Source organism: Aaosphaeria arxii (genome assembly GCF_010015735.1).
Source record: "Aaosphaeria arxii CBS 175.79 unplaced genomic scaffold BU24scaffold_2, whole genome shotgun sequence".
NCBI classification, from domain to species: domain Eukaryota; kingdom Fungi; phylum Ascomycota; class Dothideomycetes; order Pleosporales; genus Aaosphaeria; species Aaosphaeria arxii.
Window position 1 is genome coordinate 2,345,738 of NW_022983475.1, and position 19,144 is coordinate 2,364,881.

The 19,144-nt window shown below is 49.4% G+C and overlaps 8 protein-coding genes across 8 annotated transcripts; 3 read left to right on the plus strand and 5 right to left on the minus strand.

Moving 5' to 3' along the window:
• Positions 1-1,252: 1,252 nt before the first annotated feature.
• Positions 1,253-2,559, minus strand: BU24DRAFT_439524 (uncharacterized protein). Its single transcript, XM_033530311.1, has 5 exons — positions 2,399-2,559; positions 2,195-2,339; positions 1,977-2,142; positions 1,647-1,919; positions 1,253-1,593 (listed from the first exon to the last, which is right to left on the minus strand). Exons 1-5 carry the CDS (start codon positions 2,512-2,514, stop codon positions 1,526-1,528), a joined length of 768 nt encoding a protein of 255 aa, XP_033387679.1. The 5' UTR covers positions 2,515-2,559; the 3' UTR covers positions 1,253-1,525.
• Positions 2,560-4,991: 2,432 nt separating this feature from the next.
• Positions 4,992-5,762, minus strand: BU24DRAFT_459026 (uncharacterized protein; the record flags this gene model as incomplete). The annotated part of the gene is made up of 3 exons (XM_033531692.1): positions 4,992-5,085; positions 5,141-5,177; positions 5,234-5,762. The coding sequence occupies 3 exons, from the start codon at positions 5,760-5,762 to the stop codon at positions 4,992-4,994; spliced, it is 660 nt and encodes a 219-aa protein (XP_033387680.1).
• A 313-nt stretch (positions 5,763-6,075) lies between these two features.
• On the minus strand, positions 6,076-8,664 carry BU24DRAFT_418949 (uncharacterized protein). Its single transcript, XM_033527093.1, has 8 exons — positions 8,166-8,664; positions 7,962-8,106; positions 7,362-7,879; positions 7,250-7,314; positions 6,910-7,178; positions 6,650-6,862; positions 6,450-6,594; positions 6,076-6,396 (listed from the first exon to the last, which is right to left on the minus strand). Exons 1-8 carry the CDS (start codon positions 8,236-8,238, stop codon positions 6,325-6,327), a joined length of 1,500 nt encoding a protein of 499 aa, XP_033387681.1. The 5' UTR covers positions 8,239-8,664; the 3' UTR covers positions 6,076-6,324.
• Positions 8,665-9,407: 743 nt separating this feature from the next.
• On the minus strand, positions 9,408-9,952 carry BU24DRAFT_418951 (uncharacterized protein). The gene has a single exon (XM_033527094.1). It carries the CDS (start codon positions 9,659-9,661, stop codon positions 9,464-9,466), a length of 198 nt encoding a protein of 65 aa, XP_033387682.1. The 5' UTR covers positions 9,662-9,952; the 3' UTR covers positions 9,408-9,463.
• An 83-nt stretch (positions 9,953-10,035) lies between these two features.
• On the minus strand, positions 10,036-10,559 carry BU24DRAFT_406026 (uncharacterized protein; the record flags this gene model as incomplete). The annotated part of the gene is made up of 2 exons (XM_033525740.1): positions 10,036-10,361; positions 10,445-10,559. The coding sequence occupies 2 exons, from the start codon at positions 10,557-10,559 to the stop codon at positions 10,036-10,038; spliced, it is 441 nt and encodes a 146-aa protein (XP_033387683.1).
• A 602-nt stretch (positions 10,560-11,161) lies between these two features.
• BU24DRAFT_447870 (MRP-L47-domain-containing protein) lies at positions 11,162-12,388 on the plus strand. Its single transcript, XM_033530849.1, has 3 exons — positions 11,162-11,623; positions 11,676-11,977; positions 12,031-12,388. Exons 1-3 carry the CDS (start codon positions 11,257-11,259, stop codon positions 12,214-12,216), a joined length of 855 nt encoding a protein of 284 aa, XP_033387684.1. The 5' UTR covers positions 11,162-11,256; the 3' UTR covers positions 12,217-12,388.
• Positions 12,389-12,534: 146 nt separating this feature from the next.
• Positions 12,535-14,534, plus strand: BU24DRAFT_418955 (rab GTPase activator). Its single transcript, XM_033527095.1, has 8 exons — positions 12,535-12,690; positions 12,744-12,768; positions 12,820-12,879; positions 12,938-12,965; positions 13,013-13,352; positions 13,405-13,956; positions 14,013-14,270; positions 14,319-14,534. The coding sequence occupies exons 1-8, from the start codon at positions 12,645-12,647 to the stop codon at positions 14,408-14,410; spliced, it is 1,401 nt and encodes a 466-aa protein (XP_033387685.1). The 5' UTR covers positions 12,535-12,644; the 3' UTR covers positions 14,411-14,534.
• Positions 14,535-14,735: 201 nt separating this feature from the next.
• On the plus strand, positions 14,736-18,353 carry BU24DRAFT_418956 (GPI ethanolamine phosphate transferase 1). Its single transcript, XM_033527096.1, has 7 exons — positions 14,736-14,864; positions 14,918-15,018; positions 15,069-16,636; positions 16,688-16,875; positions 16,924-17,068; positions 17,119-17,227; positions 17,282-18,353. The coding sequence occupies exons 1-7, from the start codon at positions 14,797-14,799 to the stop codon at positions 18,145-18,147; spliced, it is 3,045 nt and encodes a 1,014-aa protein (XP_033387686.1). The 5' UTR covers positions 14,736-14,796; the 3' UTR covers positions 18,148-18,353.
• Positions 18,354-19,144: the final 791 nt, after the last annotated feature.

Below are 19,144 nucleotides of genomic sequence, written 5' to 3' on the forward strand. Positions count from 1 at the left end.
AGGTTGGGTTTCGACCTTACCTTTAATACACCTCCTACATGCTTGGATATAGACAGATAGCCAGACACACCGCCCCGATTCGGTTCCTCGGCTCCTCTGAAAGACAAAAGCGGCACGGAAGATCACACGACAAACGTGTAAGTATTCGATTCACGATAAATGGCACAACGACGACAATAATACTGCTGAGGATGGAGTTGATGTAAGAAACGGAAAGATGCGGCCGCTGGCCAGTTTATTAAGGCATGACAAAGGGTCGATCTGACAAGTACAAGTAGTTGCAGGTTAGTGAAATACGTTTCTCAAGTCTGATGACCCGACATTACGAGTGAGTACAAAGGTAAGTCAACCATACTCGTACCGTACTGGGAAGTCACTAAACCCGAGCTCCTCCGATCTCGGTTCGGGACCAATGCCAACACCAAGCATCACTTTTTAAGGCGGTGAATAGACAATTGCTCGATGCGGTGTCGAGGAAATCTCTACTGATTTGGTAATATCTATGTATGACTTACTTCCTTGCATATGTCATTTTAATTTTCACTTTTGATCTACGTTTTTTTTGCTTTTCCCTAGATACGCGAGAGGGCAGATCATGCATGGCTTACCCCAAGTAGTTGTAAGTTCCGGTAGAGTCCCGAGGGCCAAACCACATGCCACGATATCGCAGCGCCACCAGCACTCCAGATCTTCCTTGCTCAAGACGATTATGGGCTCCAATTGATGCATCGTACTCTCCTTTAAACTTTCGATGTCTGTCTATCAAGTCTACTGGTTGGTAAATACGACAAGTGGGGATTCTTTATCCAATTGAGTCCACCATTGTCTTACCACCAGAGAACTACCCATCGGTTGAATGATCCAAAACCGATCTGAGAGGATTGATTGGTACATAACAAATAGAACATATGCATCCAAGGTGGTGTCTCAAAATCAAAGGATGGACTTCTAAGCATTTATATGACAAGGCAAGCGCTCATGGAGAATTGAGGCAGTGGGATTGAATAAATTGCCCATGACCAGTGCTGTGTGACCGTATCGTACATAGAGGCCGAATTCCATTGGAACTAATCGCACACATTGCGGCAGGAGCATTGAATCACGTGGATCTGTTGTCGTTACGGGTGGTCAGCGTAGTCAGGTAGTCCTGTGGGAGTAAAGCAGTGATCGGTTCCAATTCAAATTCAAGAAACTTGCCGTACCAGATAATATTAGAACCTTCGTGAAGAAAGTGCCCAGAAAGAGATGGTTGCAGGTAATTTGTTATTGGCGTACATGATTGCTGAATGTATGCAACAATTGAGAGACTAAAGCCAAATGTATATTTACAAGAAGGAATTATATTCCCCAAACCAAGAGTATTACAATTTTGTCCCATCGCCCTTTCATTTAGGCCGTACGTAACACCCGTGCGTGAGGTCTTACGGCCTGAACGCCGTGTTGCTAAGATATGAGAGAGTATGGATGTTGTTTCGATGCATGTCGAATGCTGTCCTTACCAGGATCTAAGATCGTATAATGCAAGTTAGACGTTCTTGTCGCGATCGCTGGTGCGCTCGCTGGCGCCCTTGATGAAGCCAGAGAGATCGCCAACTTTACAAGATTAGTACCTACTCACGACAATGGGATCTAGGACGTGTACTAACCAGGAATCTCGAAAGGAAAGTCCAAGCTCGCAAGCATGATAGCGATGAAGATCCACCACCCGAACATGCACGTGCAGAAGGCGAATGCACCTCCCGCCGTCTGTAGACGCGCCGAAGCCGCGAGGTTGCCATTGTTGGCTTCGAGATAGGATCCGGCGAGGCAGCTGAATGCAAGTACAAGGGTGAGGAAGATCATGAAGAAGACGATGTTGGTTCGGAGCGAGCAGATCAGGAAGATGAAGCACATAATGGCCATGGCGATGAAGAAGAAGGCTTGTCTTGGTCAGCTAAATTGGTCACTCTAATGTTGAAGGCGATCGATCAACGTACCGAAACTTGAGCGAAATCCAACCGTCGAAAGGCCATCAGCAGCATTTTCTGTGGGTGAGTATGCACCGTAAGCGTTGTAGAAGGGCTGCAGTGTGGCTCCAAATCCTAACCAGAAGGCACCGAACGAACCAAATACAACGAATGGAAATGTGTTTCCGAGGAGGAACTGTACTTCGTTAATATGGAAATGATTACATGGTATACTCATGAAAATTTACCTCGCCAAGTGAGCCTAAGATCATCAAAAGTCCACCGAAGAAGAAGTAAGTCCCCGTTCCAGCAGCACCGCTGCCGCCAGCTCCTCGCCAGCCCATAAGGTCCATGCTCAAGGGTGTCAATGAAATCAAGAAGCCGATAAGTGCACTGTACTAAATTAGCAAAAAGCACTTCATAACAAGCTTACGGAAGGCAGTGAAGCTTACAGTGGTGTAGGGTTGCCAACTGTCCTTCGAAGATCGCCATGGACTCGATTTTGAGGCGAGAGGTAGAGCTTCTCGAAGAGTTCAGGGGAGATGGAGATACTTCCAGCCGTTCTCATTTTCCGCAAAGCAGTCTCGGAATCATGGTTGGAGTCAAGGTGTTCGTGACCAGCAAAATAGGGATTGCCTACATTGAGAGGTCATCAGTGACGATTAATGTCAACTTCTTAATAGTAGACTTACCATTATGGCCGAGGCTGTTTGGGCTGGTGTATCCATTACGGCTGAAGTCCTTCTCGAGCGGTGCATCACCAGGCGTAGTGGCCGCAGGGACAGTCGGAATAGTATTGTCGTTGTTCGGCGTCCTCTCACGGAGGTCTTGTTGTTGATGTGCCATGGTGACCGTGAACAATCACAACCTGATGTTAATTTTATACAGAATATCTGTCGACAAGCAAAGAAGATAGCTCTTATGAGATGAATGATCTCACGAAGGTACGAGAAAGGAGCAGACAGTTGAAAGGGGGCCTGGGCACAGGAGAATATATCAGGACTGGGGACGGCCAGGGTATTCAAATAATGAGATTGTACAGCTGGACGGGTCCGCACGAGCATCGAAGCATTGGCTAGGGTTGGCAGTGCAAACTATCCTGGCAGGATCGGCGTTGCTGTATCGTTCACCAGGGTGAGATGCAGATACAAAAGAGGAGTAAAAGCTTAGCGCCTGGGGATATGCAATGAACAGCAAAGGACACTTCCAATCCGGACGAAAGAAGCCTACAGTAAGACTATTCTCTTTCCCTTGGGCCATATCCCTTTGTTTTGAGCTAGCAACGAGACCGAGAGTGTGGACAGTCGGACAATTCATTGGCCGGCCGAGCGGTATACATTCACCAGTCTGCCTGTTAAGGTTAAGCGTAATAAAGCCATCACTGGACTGCTTCCTGATCTGAGAAAACTTTTGAGCAACGGCTTGTCAGTAAGCAATCCACACTCGCACTTTTTGAGGCTGGAAATGGTGAGAAGGGAATTGGAAACTCCCGCGAGAGAGGGAGGAAGCTAGCCGCACAATAACGAGAGGACATAATTGATTGGTCTTGCTGGTGGTGCTACGAGTACTCGCGGGCACGCGGATGTCTCAAACGGTGGCTTGCGTGGTGAAGTAAGTAGACGTACTTTTGGCCGAGAACTTTCACTGCAAGATCAGTCGAAGGGAGATGATTTGACAGATGCATACTAGAGCCGGATTTGCGGATGTTAGTGGAGTTGAAGTCTGCGGGGAGGGCATTGATGCCGCGTGGAGGCCAGAACGTCCCAGGTTCAGAATTGGGGGGAGACTGATTGAGAGAGTAGTGGAGTCCGAATCTGTTTAGACGTGGATCAGTTTGCGGGGAAGCGAGGGAATAGTGTCTTGAGCAGGCTGGCATCAGGGTGTCAAGCTTTTATTCCCATGATTGATCCAGGCAAGATCCTCGTATGAAGCCATCATCAATCGAATAGTTCTTCCTCGATTGAATGATACCGGACTTGGGTGAGTGCAATTGTCTTCTCGGTCGCTCTCAATGGTAACAGTCGGGCTTGAGGAGGCTCTTCACAACGTGGCTCACCATGCTAAATTGGCGGCAAGGAGGACATGGCTGGGCCCGGACAAAGGGTGGTAGTAGCGTCTGGTGGTGTGAGGAGGATGGATTGCACCTGAGAGTGGACGGATGGCCTGAGTCAAGAAGTTGCGGTCATCCGAGAGGCTGCCACGCTGCATCGGATGAGGAGAGGGAAGAGGGGAGGTAGCGAGCATGCCGGATCCGCGCTAAAGATGACATCCATTCACAGGCCTAGCCCGTTTGGGAAACCATGCATTACATCCAGCTCCCCTCGCCGTGAGATTTATCAACGCGATGATTTTTGCGGGAAGAAACCTCGGTGATTGACGATGATCCTGAACGGAATCGTACCTGGTCGAACACACACGATTTGGCTCAGCTTTCGTCATTCTTATTGTCCAAAAAAACCACATACCTCTTCAATAGTTCATGGCTCGGTGTCTTTTCCATTTATTCCTCCGAGGAAGGCTTCGTCTTAGAATAAGGGCGTGTAGATCGATGCATGATTTGAGTCGTCATCTTGAGATCCAGGGCCATCTGAGTCCAAGTGGATCTTCGTTTCTCCTTTGCCCATCCGTCACTGACTTCTCATTTCCCCTTAGAACGGAGCTGTCTAGTTAGAGCCGCCTGCCCTGGCAAGAAATCCCATCGATAGGGCACCGCATGAACGGAAATCACTGTGGCTTGAAGGGACGCCTTTCCCCAAAGCTCGGATACATACCACAACTAAGGAGTTGTTGCAGCTCAAGCTAGGGCTCGGTGGGTACTCTGAAAATCTGTTGTACGAACACGGACAGTGAACTCATTATATGTCCTACTAGTCGTTCAGTAATCGGAGTACGTGTTTACGTGAGCCCTGTCGTCAACTCGGTCTTGAACATTTCTGCTTGGAATGGAATAAGCACCATCACTTCTCCTTTCAATCACTCTCTCAAGATGGAAAATTGGCTCATCAGTACATGTCTCGTTCAATTAACTCCTTCTATCTTGCTTCATTATGGAGCTATCAGTGCTCCCATCCCTCCAGAAACTGCACCACCCATTCCGTCAATCACTGTGCGTTTCTGCCAGCCCATCTGTTTTAGTAAACTGTGCATCAAGGTAGTTAAGATCGTGTGGCAGCACGATCTGTAGTGAGACTTACTCTGCAGCGACGACACTCTGCTCGAAAAGCAGCGACACTACCAAGTCGTTAGCATGATGTTCCCTCCCAGGAGATGATGATGCCGTTACTTACGCGTCTTTCCCTTGAGCAAAACGTCATTGAGGTCCTCCACAACCGCCCCATAGTATTCGGCCTCTTTGGCGCTCATGAGGTAGACGGCCTTCGCGCGGATTCTCGCGAAGTGCGCTTGGAACTTCAGGTAATTGCTCGTGAGGCGATTCACGTAAATCTGCTCGAAGGTCTGTCCCCGTAGTGGGGACGAATTTAACCGCATCTCGTAGGTCGGCTCCTGCTCGTCGATTGCCGCCTTGAAGGGGTCGTGGAAGCTGTACAGGAAGAGGATATGGGTCTTCATTTCGTCCCAGAACTCGAAAAGCTTGAGGATCTCGGTGAGGCAGGCGTCCGCCTGCGAGATGTGGTCGCTGTGGTGACCGGGCAGATGGCAGATACGACAGAGAGAACCATGATGGGGTCGAGCGAGGGCATTTGTGATGGATGTATTACCTTGTGAAGAGTCTGCGCCTACGGCGGTCATGGCACGAACCGCCCCGGCGAGAACCTCGAGAGACTGGAGGACAACTGGCTCTACGGTTGCCGACATGACTGATGATAACGTTTGATTCTGCGGATATAGTTGGGATAGAGAAGGTTGAATGGTTGTGTGGTTGAGTTGGCTAAGTTGGGCTGAGCTGGTTGAGCTGGTTGAGCTGGTTGTTGGTGGGTGATTAGAGGGGAGAAGTGAGTCTGCAAACATGAGAGGTGGCAGAGGCGAGGCGAAGGTGAAGGTGCAGGCAAACCAGAACCACAAGGGAACAAGTGAGAGAGGGAGTGTTCAAGTTTGTTCGAAAGTGTGCCACTGGATGCACGCATCTGATCATTCAAGCCATCAAAGTCACTGGTAGAATTGGCATACACGCAAACTGAATCATCGTCCTATTCCAGGTTATCGGCCTAACACACTGTGATAACGCACATGCGCGGAGGCTCCGAAACACTATGTAGAATGTATGAGATTTTGAAAGTTCATTAGAATTTTCCCTTGTTGTCCTCCCTAAGCCATAGAGTAAACCAGTGCTGGGAGACCTGAACACCGTGCTGTTGCCATGATACACGAACCATCCGGAAAGTCCTCTTTGCTGAATATCATCATATAGGAATCTCTCTTATATCTGCCCTGGAACCATAGGTGGGCCATGACGTTGATCGAGGTGATCGTAGTTGAGATCGAACTCCCTCTGTTGCATTCGTTAGTCAACCAAGTCAAGACATGTCAAAGGCAGGTACATACCCTCTCCCGCCGCCAATTTGTCACATCGAAGAAGAGATACCAGCCGCGCTCCTCTTTCTGCGAAAGTCGCATCGGCTGCGGTAGGTCGGGATCCTTCATCATCCACTGCTGTAGCTTCATATGCCACCTCCAATCACGGTTGTATCTGCAATTCGTTAGCAAACTTCCGTCAACGGTCTCTCTTGAAAACTTGGACATACAGTTCGTTTGCGGCCATCTCCTGCAAAATGTCTCGTGGGTATTGATAGAAGATGGCTAGGAGGGTCTCCGCAGAGAAGCTAGCCATTTTGGTATGCAGCGGTGGAACGTTGGTGACGGTGTAGGCAGCTGGTAATGTGAAGTCGGGAGGAATCACTGGTTTCACGTTGGACTCCACAAATGGGGACCCAAACGTTGGGTGGAGAGGAGAGTTGCTGAAAGATTAGCTGAATGGCCAAGTGATATGGGAGAGGTTGCTTACTCAGGGCGGCTCAAGTCGAGGCCAAGAACAGTCAGGTCCTGACCAACAGCGAGGGAAGAGTAATCGGGGCTCTCCAAGGGAATCATTGAAAGAAGACCCGGGAGGCCATATCGTTCTGAGTCGGTCATCTCTGCTAATTTCTTGTGCTGAGGATGTTGTGCGTTTGGGGAGTCGGCATTATCCGCACTGTAGCTCTGCTCAAACTGATTGTTTTGAGCACGGCCGATCGGCGGAACTTGAGAACCGAGAAACGACAAGTTGCCAAGTGACTGTTCAGTCCTGGTATTAGCCTACATTTTCCTTCAGTGCATCGGTCTTTGTGGATTGGGATAGGACGTACACTGCGTTCAGCATCTTGTAGCCCACTGGGCGTTCCTCGCATACCCTCAAAAGGTGTCCTCGACGCTAGTCCAGTCAGTAAGTGCGTTATGGTCAACATAAACTCGTCTTACCTCCACCTGTTTGGAGTCCTCTGCCGCCGACAGCTGTGTTTATTTGGCGATCCTGAGCACTGTCCGTTGGGCTAGAGAGACCATTCCGTGTCTGTCCCAGTCCAGGGAAAGCGTTTCCGCCTGCGTTGCCTCCGTATGCTGCAGCGCTCTGTATCATGCCTGTTCGTCGGTCTGGTCCAACTTCACCAGCCCCACCTCCGAGTGGGGGAAACTCTTCTATATTGCCGGTCTGAGGCTGTCCACCTCCTGATAGCTGACCCACACCAGCTTGTCCGCCAAACCGATACTCGTCGCCGCCAGCGCTGGAGAACTGGCCTTGCGCAGAGCTGTTATCGTCGTGAGATTGGGTTGGTAACTGCTGGGCGTTGTTGTTGGATGTTTGGGCTCCCGGTGTCTGGACCTGCGGTCTCTGGATTGTAGAGTGCTGTTGTGTCGTTCGCAGATTGGGATTTGACCACATTTGCTGTGCGGAGGTATTCTGCTGAGCTTGGGGGGCACCGGACAATGAGGGGAACTCTCTGTTAATACATGCTTAGTTATGCGGTCCCAGAAGAGCCATGTTTCTCCGATGTCTTGCCGTCTTGGAACTAGATGACTTACTCAAGATTGAGTGGCGTATGTGGTTGCGAGTTTCCGATTGTTTGCGCGAAGCTTGATAGGCCAGCGCCGTTTGTTCGTGATTGTGCGCTCGACAGACCAGGCGCTCCACCCATTGGGCCCCCAAAAGACCATTGTGAACCGCTCCCTGTTGCACATGCCTTGTCAGCTAGTCTCCTCTTCCACGAGTCCATCAGACGTCCTCACCAAGTTTCCCATTCTGCTGTAATCTGTTCGAACCGAGCGGCGCACCGCGAGTGTTCTGCTGATTTTGGAACATGTTGTTCGGAACCGATCGAAGAGGCTGCGCTCCGGGGCCTATGAAGAGATCGAGTTAGCTACTATATTGCGCGAGAGGGAAATCATAAAAAGCAAAAGCGCAGTGACCACAAAGTCCGTCGGCGGCGACGTGGGTGTTGTTGGGGAATTTCCGAGAGATCGGCGAGATCAATATTCCGTGCGTATTTCCTCTGTGTACTTCAAACGCGAAGGCTCAGGCTCGTGAACGCAAGTGTCGGGTTGACGAGGCGATTGTCGAGGGTCGTGATCGGAGGGTGAACAAAGGGCAGAGGTGTCGAGGAGAGACCAACCTTGCCGATTCATGGTGGAACTTTGGTACAGACCTGTTTCAATATGATTCTTATAAACCAATGATCTTTCTCTTATGAACTTGAAGGTGATAATGCGATATAGCGGTCGTTTGTCGTCTACCAACGATGCCAGAAGTTGCGGGAGGTGTTCGCGAATGGACGTGCGCGCCGCTAGCGTCAGCTTGCCCGCATTTCTTGGCTCTCGCGGGTCTAGATATATCCAAAATGGTATATGTATATGGTAAAGTCGCAATGACCATATCTCGAAAGAAGAATTGGCGATGTCAGTTGTCGAAAGCGATTAGTGACAAAGCACTGCAACCATCTGGTTCGTCAATCAACACCGCTATACACATGATAAGACGTTCCGGTCACTCTATCACCCGTCGCTGATTCTTGTGTATGGCCTTGACATTCTGGACAAGGTAGGAGTATCAGTTGTTTGGGTTTTGCATAAATGTGCTTGGAGCCGCTGTGTATCGGTAGCAACAGAGATGTTGGCATGCGTGTTCTATCAAGGTAGAGTCATTATGTCCCGATGAGCACAAACACGCGAATCGCGAAGTTGAAGTAAAGAATTCGAGAAGTCACAATTGATTCGTCTCTGTCACGGTTTACAGATCCTGCGGCAAGAATAGGACCGATAGTCTCAATATCCCAAGCACTCAAGTCCTCATAAGGCGTTACAAAGCGAGCTAGGGGTGTGACCTCGAGAGTATACTTGACACCCAATTAGGACATCCTAGAAGTGACCTCATCACGGAGTCAGTTCAGTTAACTGGTAGGAATGCTTAGTTGCGTTTAAAGCGTCCGTTGTGAACCCATTGAAAGACTGAGGATTAAAATGTACATATAAGCACGGCCGGTTCCATTCTGTTTCATAATTGTTGTCCACATCGAGTGCTACAGTAATACCTAATAACGAGAAGTGTAACTAGTCATGCTTTTGAGAGTGTTGCAGTGGTGGAAAGCGAATGCGACGCTTGTCTGTATTAGGATTAGGGTAGTTATGAGCAGAAATGACTCATTTTCGATCATACTGAGCGCATCTGCAAGTCCCCGTTTAGTCTCACACGCATGGAATCGCTTGGCGTTATCAGGGTCAATGGGCATCACCTCATGTTCAAGGTGATGGAGTGTGCTGCCCTCTCGAGTATTTGCACCCACATCGACTCATCGTGATGGATAATGATGTGGATGGAGGAAAGTAGATATAAACGCTTGTATGTAGATATTGTTAGGTAGACAGAAAGCAATGCGAATCTCGGTGAAGACCAGACTACTGAACGAGAGCGTAAGTTCAATCAATCTCATGCAAACAGGCCATCATGATGCACAAACTTTTGCCGATGTGATAAACTTTTCATTTATTGCGAAGGAACCACTGATCGAATACCGACATCGTCTGAATTGAAGGGTTATCTAATGAATACAGAGAAGAAAGAAAGAGACAGGAACACTGGCTGACCACCCGATAAACAGATAGGCTACTTGTTCGATCGAAGCAGCGCCCGAAGTGTCTCGACTTCGCCTTCGAGCCGAGCAACGCGGACTTTCAGGTCATCTCTCTCGGACTGGGTGTCTTTGAGAGCTGATTCCAAGGTGGACACTTGGTCGACTCGTTTCTGTCGATACCGACGAGCGGCAAGCGTGTTTTGCCTCCTTTTCTCGATGCGGGCGGTGGATTCATTAGGGTTAGAAACATGTTGAGATTTGGACAATTTTGGTGTTGACAATGACCCATCTGTCGAGGGGCTTTGGTTCTTTGGGCTTGATGGTGAGGAACCATAACTGGGTGACAGGTCTGTAGACGCTTAACCAATGTTCAAAGCAAGAAGAGATGCCGAAGCTGAGAGCTATATGGAAGCTTCTCAGCGCAGCTACAGGGTACTATACCTTTGTTGATTGTTTGAGACATGCTTGTGCCATAGATAGATTCAGGAGGAGAGGGATTGAAAGAGTGAGAGCCTGCGTCGGCTACTGATAGAGGAAGGGAATAGGGAGAAGGCATAGTCGATGCCAACTCTAATTGGATCCCATGATCCGCCGACAAATCATCCGTGGATGTGGCAGCAATAGTAGAAAACTCATTCCAGTGCGGAATATCGAGGAAGGAAGAAGCACAAGCAGAAGAAGAATCAATGAGAAGGCCGCCGGTCAAGGTGGCTTGCGAGAATGACGAAAAGGGAATCGAAGAAGAGTCAGAATCGAAAGTAAGGCCGTTCCGAGTATCGTTGGCCGAAAATGATAGCGAGGTATCCCAACTATTGTGATTTGCTTGAAGTTGCGGATTGTCTGGCCGGGCAGAAGTAGGCTGTGAATCGACTGCAGGCTGGCATGTATGCGAATGCGTTATATTCCATGACGATATGTCTAAGTGCGGGTCTCCTAACCCGCTGGTAAAATCGAAGTTCTGGTCAAAGAGAATTGGTTCAGATAAAAAGACCCCCTTCACACGGGTGGAAAGAGGGTTCGGTTTGGGATGAGGGATCAAAGGGAACCTGAGGCGCGAGGCGGGGTTTTAAAGCAATCCGGGCGATGCATTCATTGCCAAGAAAGCGGCTTGTAACGCGGTCCGAGCGCCGTAAGATTTGAAGCAAGCAATCGATCGAGCAAGTGGTCAGCAGCAGAAAATAATATCGGCCGACACAGCCCTCCCCAACAACAACAGCAGCAGTATTGTCACCACCTGGCAGGCGCATTGCCAAATGACGGCCTCACCGGCATTTCGAGTGCTGCGGTCCAATTCGACATTGACCCAGTCGGATCTCATTTTTCCTTTTCTGGCGCCCTCGATACACCACCTACGAAACCCGTCAAACAACTCAATTGCTCGTTTCTCGACGTCCACCGCATTATGGAAAGGAGATAACAACAAAAATCGTGGTCTCTCCGCATTGAGACACACAGGTTTGCGGAAACGACAGGCTCTATCCGTCCTCAAGCAGCCAATTCCTAAACCTGTCACCGATTTCAAGGGCAAAGAACCCGTCCAGGGAGATGAAGAACATGGTCTGTGGGGATTTTTCAAGAGCAAGCAGCTTCTACAAACTCCACTGAAGGAGTCACGGCATGGTGCGATTCCCAATCAACGAGAATTAGACTTTGGCTGACATGAACTTGCCAGGACGATCATGGACCGTCCCCGAACTGCGTTCAAGATCCTGGGAGGATCTCCACGCCCTCTGGTGGGTATGTGTGAAGGAGCGCAATCGCCTTGCAACCGAGAAACTTGAGCGAGACAGAGTCGGAGGCTTGTATGGAGATGATGAAAACCAAACTAGGGATGATACGGTTCAGGAAACTATGAAAGCAATCATGGATACGCTGCAGGAGAGACACAAGGCCTGGAAAGACGCATACCAACTCGCTGGGCAAGACCCTACGGTGGACCTCAAGAACAATGCACACAACATCAGCCCATACAGCGTGAGTACATCATTTCCAACATACAAGCCAGGCCCGCCACTAACCATCCGCAGTCTGACCCAGAGGACTACCAAGAAGCGGAGGTACCAGAGGTTGCAGGTGGCCAACAGAGTCAACAGGTCGTTGCCGACAAGGAGGGCAAGCTTCCAGAGGAGCGATTTTTCAACACGCAGGACAACAAACCGTCGTTCAAGGAACAGGTTGAAGAGAAGACAAAGAAGGTTTTGTGGAATAAATGAACGCTACATCATGTATACTCCTAGTGATTGTTGGAGAAGTGTACACTACTATGTATATATGACGCTTGAAAGGGGCGATCTTATGTATCGCGGGAAAGCTGTATTGGGTATGTAATTGTAAGATAGGCCTGCACCACCAGAGCCCAAAAAATATATTCTTCCTTTTAGAGGGCAGAATTTGGTTTTATCATTTGTTGACAGTTATTCGAGATATCCCTGTTCATAAATAATGTGAAACCCAGCATGTTCTGAAAGTTGACTGGCATGCGCCACTTGTAGATAGCGAGCCGAGTTCAAAGAGCTCCCCACCCACCTGCAGGTGCTCACCGCAACATCCACCCACATCCATCCCGCCTAGCTTCCGTTCCAAACTTCTCTTCACCGTCTACGGAGTATACTCATTCTACCTCTTGTCACAGCTTGCCACCATGGATGAGATTGCACCCGAGTACGACGTTGTGGTTCTGGGAACTGGTGAGCTCATTACCCCGCCATACGGGAGGGGGCCTACATGCTAATGGTCGCAGGTCTCACGGAATGCGTTCTCTCTGGGTAACACCGACACGGCCAAGAAGGATCAGGATTTTGCTGACTTTTGTGAAGTGTTCTCAGTGTGAAGGGAAAGAAGGTCCTCCACATCGACCGCAACGATCACTACGGAGGGTAAGGAGTCCGCTGTCTTTACGCCCCTACGTCTCAACCTCGTGCTAACATATTGCAGTGAAGCCGCCTCCGTCAACATTGAAGCAGTACGTGCACTCCCCGCTATTCACGATAAGGCGACTAACGAGAGAAGCTCTTCAAAAAGTATGGCAACACTGCCGGCGAGCCCTGGAAGAAGTATGGCCGTGTCAATGACTGGAACATTGATCTCGTCCCCAAGCTCCTCATGTCCAACGGCGAGTTGACGAACATCCTTGTCTCCACCGACGTTACTCGATACCTAGAGTTCAAGCAGATTGCTGGCAGTTATGTCCAGCAAGGCAGTGGCGCAAAGGCAACCGTTGCCAAAGTGCCTTCGGACGCAGGCGAGGCTCTTCGCTCCCCATTGATGGGTCTTTTCGAGAAGCGCCGTGCCAGGAACTTCTTGGAGTGGGTTGGCGCATACAAGGAAGATGACCCGGCAACACACAAGGGTACGAATCTGGAGGGACGGGAAGATTACAATGTATATGCTGATTTTGGCAGGTCTCGATCTGAAGAACTGCACCATGAAGGATGTTTATGACAAATTCGGCTTGGAGGCAACCACCAAGGACTTCATTGGTCATTCCATGGCTCTTTTCCAGACTGATGACTACATCAACGCAAAGGGCAATGCCAACGATGCCATAAACCGCATTCGTCTCTATGTGAACTCGATGGCAAGATACGGAAAGTCCCCGTACATCTACCCCTTGTACGGCCTCGGAGAGCTTCCCCAGGGTTTCGCCCGTCTGTCTGCCATTTACGGAGGTACATACATGTTGAACACTGACGTGGATGAGTTCTTGTACGAGGGAGGCAAGGTCTCCGGAATCAAGGCTACCATGAAGGAGAAGGGCGACGACGGCCCGGGCATGAAATTCGAGACTAAGGCAAAGAAGATCCTCGCAGATCCATCTTACTTCCCAGACAAGGTCCGCGTCACCGGACACTTGCTCAAGGCAATCTGCATCCTGAACCACCCTGTGGCCAACACGGACAACAGCGACTCATTCCAGCTTATTATCCCTCAATCCCAAGTAGGACGGAAGCATGGTAGGTTCCCTGGCTTCTCCCCTTGTACCGAAAGATTCTAACTGTCTTCACTACAGATATCTACATTGCAGTCGTCTCATCTGCCCACAATGTCTGCCCTAAGGGTTACTACATTGCCATTGTCTCCACTATTGCCGAGGGTGACAGCAACCACCACCTCGAGCTGCAACCAGGTCTTGACCGTCTTGGACGCATCGAGGAACAGTTCATGGGTGCTCCCATCCCTCTGTACGAGCCCCTTGAGAGCGGCACCAACGACAACATCTTCTTGTCCAAGAGCTACGACGCTACGAGCCACTTCGAGACCACCACCGGTAAGTCGAGAGTTTTGATATTCGTAGACTGTCACTAACCATGAGAAGATGATATCCGAGACATCTACCGCCGGGCCGAGGGTCACGAGCTTGTCGTTGAGGGTCTCCGAGACGGGCAGAACCTCGTTGCTGATGAATAAACTTGAACGGACGTGCATGACGATTATTGGACTATATTGGAGTTGACCACAGACTGGTATGCTGACAACGACACATTATTGCGACAATGAATATATATTGCGTTCAGAAGTGACATCAAGTCCCAAACTATAATAAATGATTATTTTTTCGAGTAACATCGAGTCATCGTGACATTGCTTCCTTCCTGTCATACTATGATTGAAGGTGACGCGTTTATGTATGTACAGTCCACCCAATTAGGAAATGTTCCAGATTGTCTTGGCAAGGAGCGCACCTCAATGGCGTCGTTGTCCATGTCGAGCCATTACGGTATTCACCCCTTCGAAGCGCCAGTTTTCTCTTAATAAATTTGTCTTTCTTGAGACATTCGCTCCTTTATGCCAACATGGCGCAGCTTGGGCGTAATCGTTTCCTTGCAATCGCGGTGCTTTTCCATCTGCTTTACATCTACAGGTACGTCCGTCGAGTACAATTCATGCGAGAGTGAGGAATTGACGAGGCTGCAGCATTTTTTCGATTTATTTCGTGAGCCCTATTGTCCATGGCATGCGAGAGCACCGTGTCGACACCCAAGAAGCTCCTGCTAAGAGACTGGTTCTGTTTGTCGGTTTGTGAAATCAACGTCCTTTTAAGTCGAACAATGCTAATACATCGTAGGAGACGGTCTCCGCGCCGATAAAGCCTTCCAGTCGTTCCCTGACCCGTCTCCGAATAGCGAGGATTCCGAAGCCGCAAAAGTTCCCCGTCCCCTCGCCCCGTTCCTACGTTCTCGAGTCCTCGAACACGGTACATTTGGAGTCTCTCACACGAGAGTGCCCACAGAGTCTCGGCCGGGCCATGTGGCCCTCATTGCTGGGCTTTACGAAGATGTCTCTGCGGTGATGACAGGCTGGAAACTGAATCCCGTAAACTTTGACAGCGTCTTCAACCGGAGCAGGCATACTTGGAGTTGGGGGAGCCCGGACATCCTGCCCATGTTCGAACAGGGAGCAGTTCCTGGAAGAGTAGATGCAGACTCATATGACGCCGATTTTGAGGATTTCTCAAAGGAGGCGCTGGAGCTTGACATCTGGGTCTTTGACAAGGTCAAGAAGCTTTTTGAGAATGCGAAGACCAATTCTACTCTCGATGCAGAGCTGCGGAAGGAGCAGAATGTGTTCTTCTTGCATCTGCTCGGACTAGATACCACTGGACATTCGCATCGACCATACTCGAAGCAGTATCTACACAATATCCAGGTCGTAGATCAAGGCGTCCAAGAAATTACGAAGCTGATAGAAGAATTCTATGACGATGGTAAGACAGCCTTCGTCTTCACAGCAGATCACGGCATGAGCGATTGGGGAAGTCATGGAGATGGACATCCGGACAACACACGAACTCCCTTAATTGCATGGGGATCTGGCGTGGCAAAGCCAGTCGTGGATCCAAGTGGTTCAGCCAAGGGTCATGAAGATGGTTTCTCTTCGGATTGGGGCTTGGACCACATCCAAAGACACGATGTCGCTCAAGCCGATGTGGCTGCTCTAATGGCTTATCTGACAGGACTTGCCTTCCCGACGAACTCTGTTGGCGAATTGCCACTTTCGTACTTGGACACAGATGTGAAGTCCAAAGCGGAGGCATTGTTGACAAACGCGAAGGAGATTCTTGAGATGTACCGTATCAAAGAAGAGCAGAAGAAGTCTACTGAACTGAGGTACAAGCCGTACGCTGAGTTAGGAGACGAGACGCATTCCGTGGAATATCGGATTGCTCACATTCAAGGGTTGATGGATCAGGGAGATTCGGAAGAGGCGATCAAAGAAACAACCGCTCTCATCCAGACCGGCATCCAAGGACTGCGATATCTCCAGACCTACGACTGGCTGTTCCTACGAACTCTAGTCACTGCGGGATATGTTGGTTGGATTGCCTATGCAATTACTACCGTCCTTGATCTCCACGTCTTGCACGGAAAATCGGAGACTCTACGCTCTGTTCCAAGCATGATCATTTTCTCATCCACACTTGTTGGCCTGTACTCTGTATTGTTTGTTCAGAAGTCGCCGTGGATTTATTATGTCTACGCATTCTTTCCAGTCATGTTCTGGGAGGAGGTATGGGCGAGCAGACCTGCTCTTGTCCAGGGATGCAAAGTCTTGTTCGGCCATATATCGTCTCCTGTAGACACGATCAAGCTTGTGCTCTCTGTACTTGGATTTTTCGGTCTCCTTGAAGCATTGGTAAGCTGCACTGTACCTGTCCCCTAATCGGCATAACTGACGCTCGCAAAGGTCTGGAGCTACTTCCGGCGAGAGATCTTTACCGCCTGCTACCTTGTTGCCACAATGTGGCCTGCATTCTATGGACAAGATTTTGTCAAGCGTAACGTATGGCTCGTTCTCACCTGGGCTTTGTCCTGCATTGTGATGAGCATTTTCACCCTACTGCCTGCGAACAAAGTGGAGGATTTGAATATGATGTAAGTGTTACGCTCGAGTGTATTGTTTCAAGCTGACTGGTCTTCTAGCCTACTTGGAGGTGGACTCATGTTTGCGGTCGGAGGTCTATATCTGATCTTTGAGAAGAGTATCTTAGTCGATGCCGAGTCGTCCAAGGACGAACTGTCGTCTCCAGCAGCAGACGGACTCTCGCGCATCATCTTAGGCACACAGGTATGCGACTATGGGTGTATTCAGCTCTACCACTTTACTAAAGTCGATAGATCGGTCTGGTGGCTCTTGCTATGATTGTGACTCGATCAAGCGTATGGTACCTCAACGCTAGGCAGGGATTGCCTCTTGGTACGCAGTCTGTGGGATGGATCACTTTGAGTATGTTAACCGACTCATGATGACCATAGAGTCAACTATACTAACAGCACGCAGTTGCTTCGTTGATCGTGCCATTCCTGCACGGTCTGCAGCCAAACAATCACTACATCCACCGCTTGGTCGTCATCTTCCTACAGTTCGCACCCTCGTTCATCATCCTCACCATTTCCTACGAGGGCTTATTCTACTTTGCATTCTGTCTATGTCTGTTCAGCTGGATGCGACTTGAGCACCACATCTACACCGACACGACCAAGCACAGCTCGAAGCCCACAGACAGCACTCCTGGCTCAGCGAATGTACTCGAGCCAGCTGTGGCGGCTGCCGCTGATCGGATAACCTCCCTGGGCGCAGGGCAGTACCGAGCTCTCACTCTAGCAGACGCCAGAATCGCGCTCTTCTTCTTTTTCTTCCTGCAATCGGCGTTCTTCTCGACTGGCAACATCGCTTCGATATCATCATTCTCTCTCGACGCGGTCTCTCGACTGATACCGGTGTTTGATCCCTTCTCGCAGGGAGCCCTACTAATGATGAAGATCATGGTTCCATTCGCGGTGTTGAGCGCGAACTTCGGAATCCTGAACCGCAGGCTCGGGGTGGCGCCCAGTGCGATCTTCATGGTGGTGATGGCGGCGGGAGATGTGATGACGCTGAACTTCTTCTACATGGTCAAGGATGAGGGCAGCTGGTTGGACATTGGAACGACGATCAGCCACTTCTTCATTGCGAGTCTGATGGGTGTGTTTGTGGCGGGGTTGGAGTTGGTGTCAGGGCACATCATCGGAGGTGTTAAATTCGGGGAGAAGAAGGAGAAGAAGAATGGAAGTGCTGTCGAGGCTAATGGGAAGGTAAATGGAGATGTAGCTGGGGCGAATGGGGCAAAGGCCGTTCCTCCACTAGAGAGCTCGGAGAAGATATAAAAATACTCGGTCCTTGAATGTCGGAGGATACGTAAGGAGTATGGTAGTACATATAAAAAGGATACCAGTTTGAAGAAGGTAGGGAAAGGTAAAAATGATTCCACGTAACGAATCAACAAAATAATGCCGATGATAGTGAATATGCCATCTAATCATCTACTGCGAATAATACCCGAGTATACGGAGTACACCTTTTACTCAATAGCCCATACCAAGCCTTGTGTTTGGATGAGACAAGGATCCTGAGACTCGAGGTCACACGAGCGCTATCAGAAATGTCTTTGCGCATATTGTATGAACTGAAGTTCGCAGTGCACATGAACAGTAATTTGCGTTAGCGTGTTATATTGATCCAGAATCGGAGGTATCATCACATTATGGTATAGTACTGTAAGGTAGTCCGTATCGTAGTGTATTGGAAGTGTAATGATGTTAAAGGGAGGTTTTTAGGTGGCTGGGGGGTGGCGTGGCTTCGAGGAGAGCCGGGCAGCCGAGATGGCCAAAGCGTCCCGTCCGCCTTCCGCTACAATTCTTTGGTTGATGGAGAGACATCAAATGGTATAACTAATTAATGGTAAATGGCAATTCAGATGATGAAAACAATGGAATAGAACACTCATACAAGACTGACATTATCAATTAGTTATCATGATAAACATAAACATAGTCATTGCTCTCCTCTCCTCCCTGGACTTGTCATAGGACACAAGCATATGCTGCCCAACATGACTTCCCGCCCGTCGCACGTCGTGAAACCTCCTTCTCCCATCCATCATCCATCATCCATCCCATCTAGTTATATCCATCCTTTCTCCCCAGTCTTCTTCTTATTCTCTGCTATTACTTCTTCTACTCTACTCCCGCCCGTACTCATAGTAATCTTGTTATTCCTCTAACCCATAATAATAAACCACAACAACATCCCAGCCCTTCTTCTACTTCTTTCGTTCGTTCTTACGACTCGCTCACTCGCTCGCTCTCCCCTCCCAACCTCCCG

Bases quoted from the DNA above. Each gene is read 5' to 3' on its own strand.
- BU24DRAFT_418955 (XM_033527095.1), top strand. From the start codon at position 12,645: ATGGATGAGATTGCACCCGAGTACGACGTTGTGGTTCTGGGAACTG. The intron at 12,880-12,937 runs GTAAGGAGTCCG...AACATATTGCAG, and splicing joins CGCAACGATCACTACGGAGG to TGAAGCCGCCTCCGTCAACA. The intron at 13,957-14,012 runs GTAGGTTCCCTG...TCTTCACTACAG, and splicing joins CCAAGTAGGACGGAAGCATG to ATATCTACATTGCAGTCGTC.
- BU24DRAFT_447870 (XM_033530849.1), top strand. From the start codon at position 11,257: ATGACGGCCTCACCGGCATTTCGAGTGCTGCGGTCCAATTCGACATTG. The intron at 11,624-11,675 runs GTGCGATTCCCA...TGAACTTGCCAG, and splicing joins ACTGAAGGAGTCACGGCATG to GACGATCATGGACCGTCCCC. The intron at 11,978-12,030 runs GTGAGTACATCA...AACCATCCGCAG, and splicing joins ACAACATCAGCCCATACAGC to TCTGACCCAGAGGACTACCA.
- BU24DRAFT_439524 (XM_033530311.1), bottom strand. From the start codon at position 2,514: ATGAGAACGGCTGGAAGTATCTCCATCTCCCCTGAACTCTTCGAGAAG. The intron at 2,340-2,398 runs GTAAGCTTCACT...AATTTAGTACAG, and splicing joins GTTGGCAACCCTACACCACT to TGCACTTATCGGCTTCTTGA. The intron at 2,143-2,194 runs GTAAATTTTCAT...AACGAAGTACAG, and splicing joins TCTTAGGCTCACTTGGCGAG to TTCCTCCTCGGAAACACATT.
- BU24DRAFT_418956 (XM_033527096.1), top strand. From the start codon at position 14,797: ATGGCGCAGCTTGGGCGTAATCGTTTCCTTGCAATCGCGGTGCTTTTC. The intron at 16,637-16,687 runs GTAAGCTGCACT...ACGCTCGCAAAG, and splicing joins TCGGTCTCCTTGAAGCATTG to GTCTGGAGCTACTTCCGGCG. The intron at 16,876-16,923 runs GTAAGTGTTACG...CTGGTCTTCTAG, and splicing joins GTGGAGGATTTGAATATGAT to CCTACTTGGAGGTGGACTCA.
- BU24DRAFT_418949 (XM_033527093.1), bottom strand. From the start codon at position 8,238: ATGTTCCAAAATCAGCAGAACACTCGCGGTGCGCCGCTCGGTTCGAAC. The intron at 8,107-8,165 runs GTGAGGACGTCT...CATGTGCAACAG, and splicing joins ACAGCAGAATGGGAAACTTG to GGAGCGGTTCACAATGGTCT. The intron at 6,595-6,649 runs GTATGTCCAAGT...AACGAATTGCAG, and splicing joins GAGATGGCCGCAAACGAACT to ATACAACCGTGATTGGAGGT.
- BU24DRAFT_418951 (XM_033527094.1), bottom strand. From the start codon at position 9,661: ATGCCCATTGACCCTGATAACGCCAAGCGATTCCATGCGTGTGAGACT.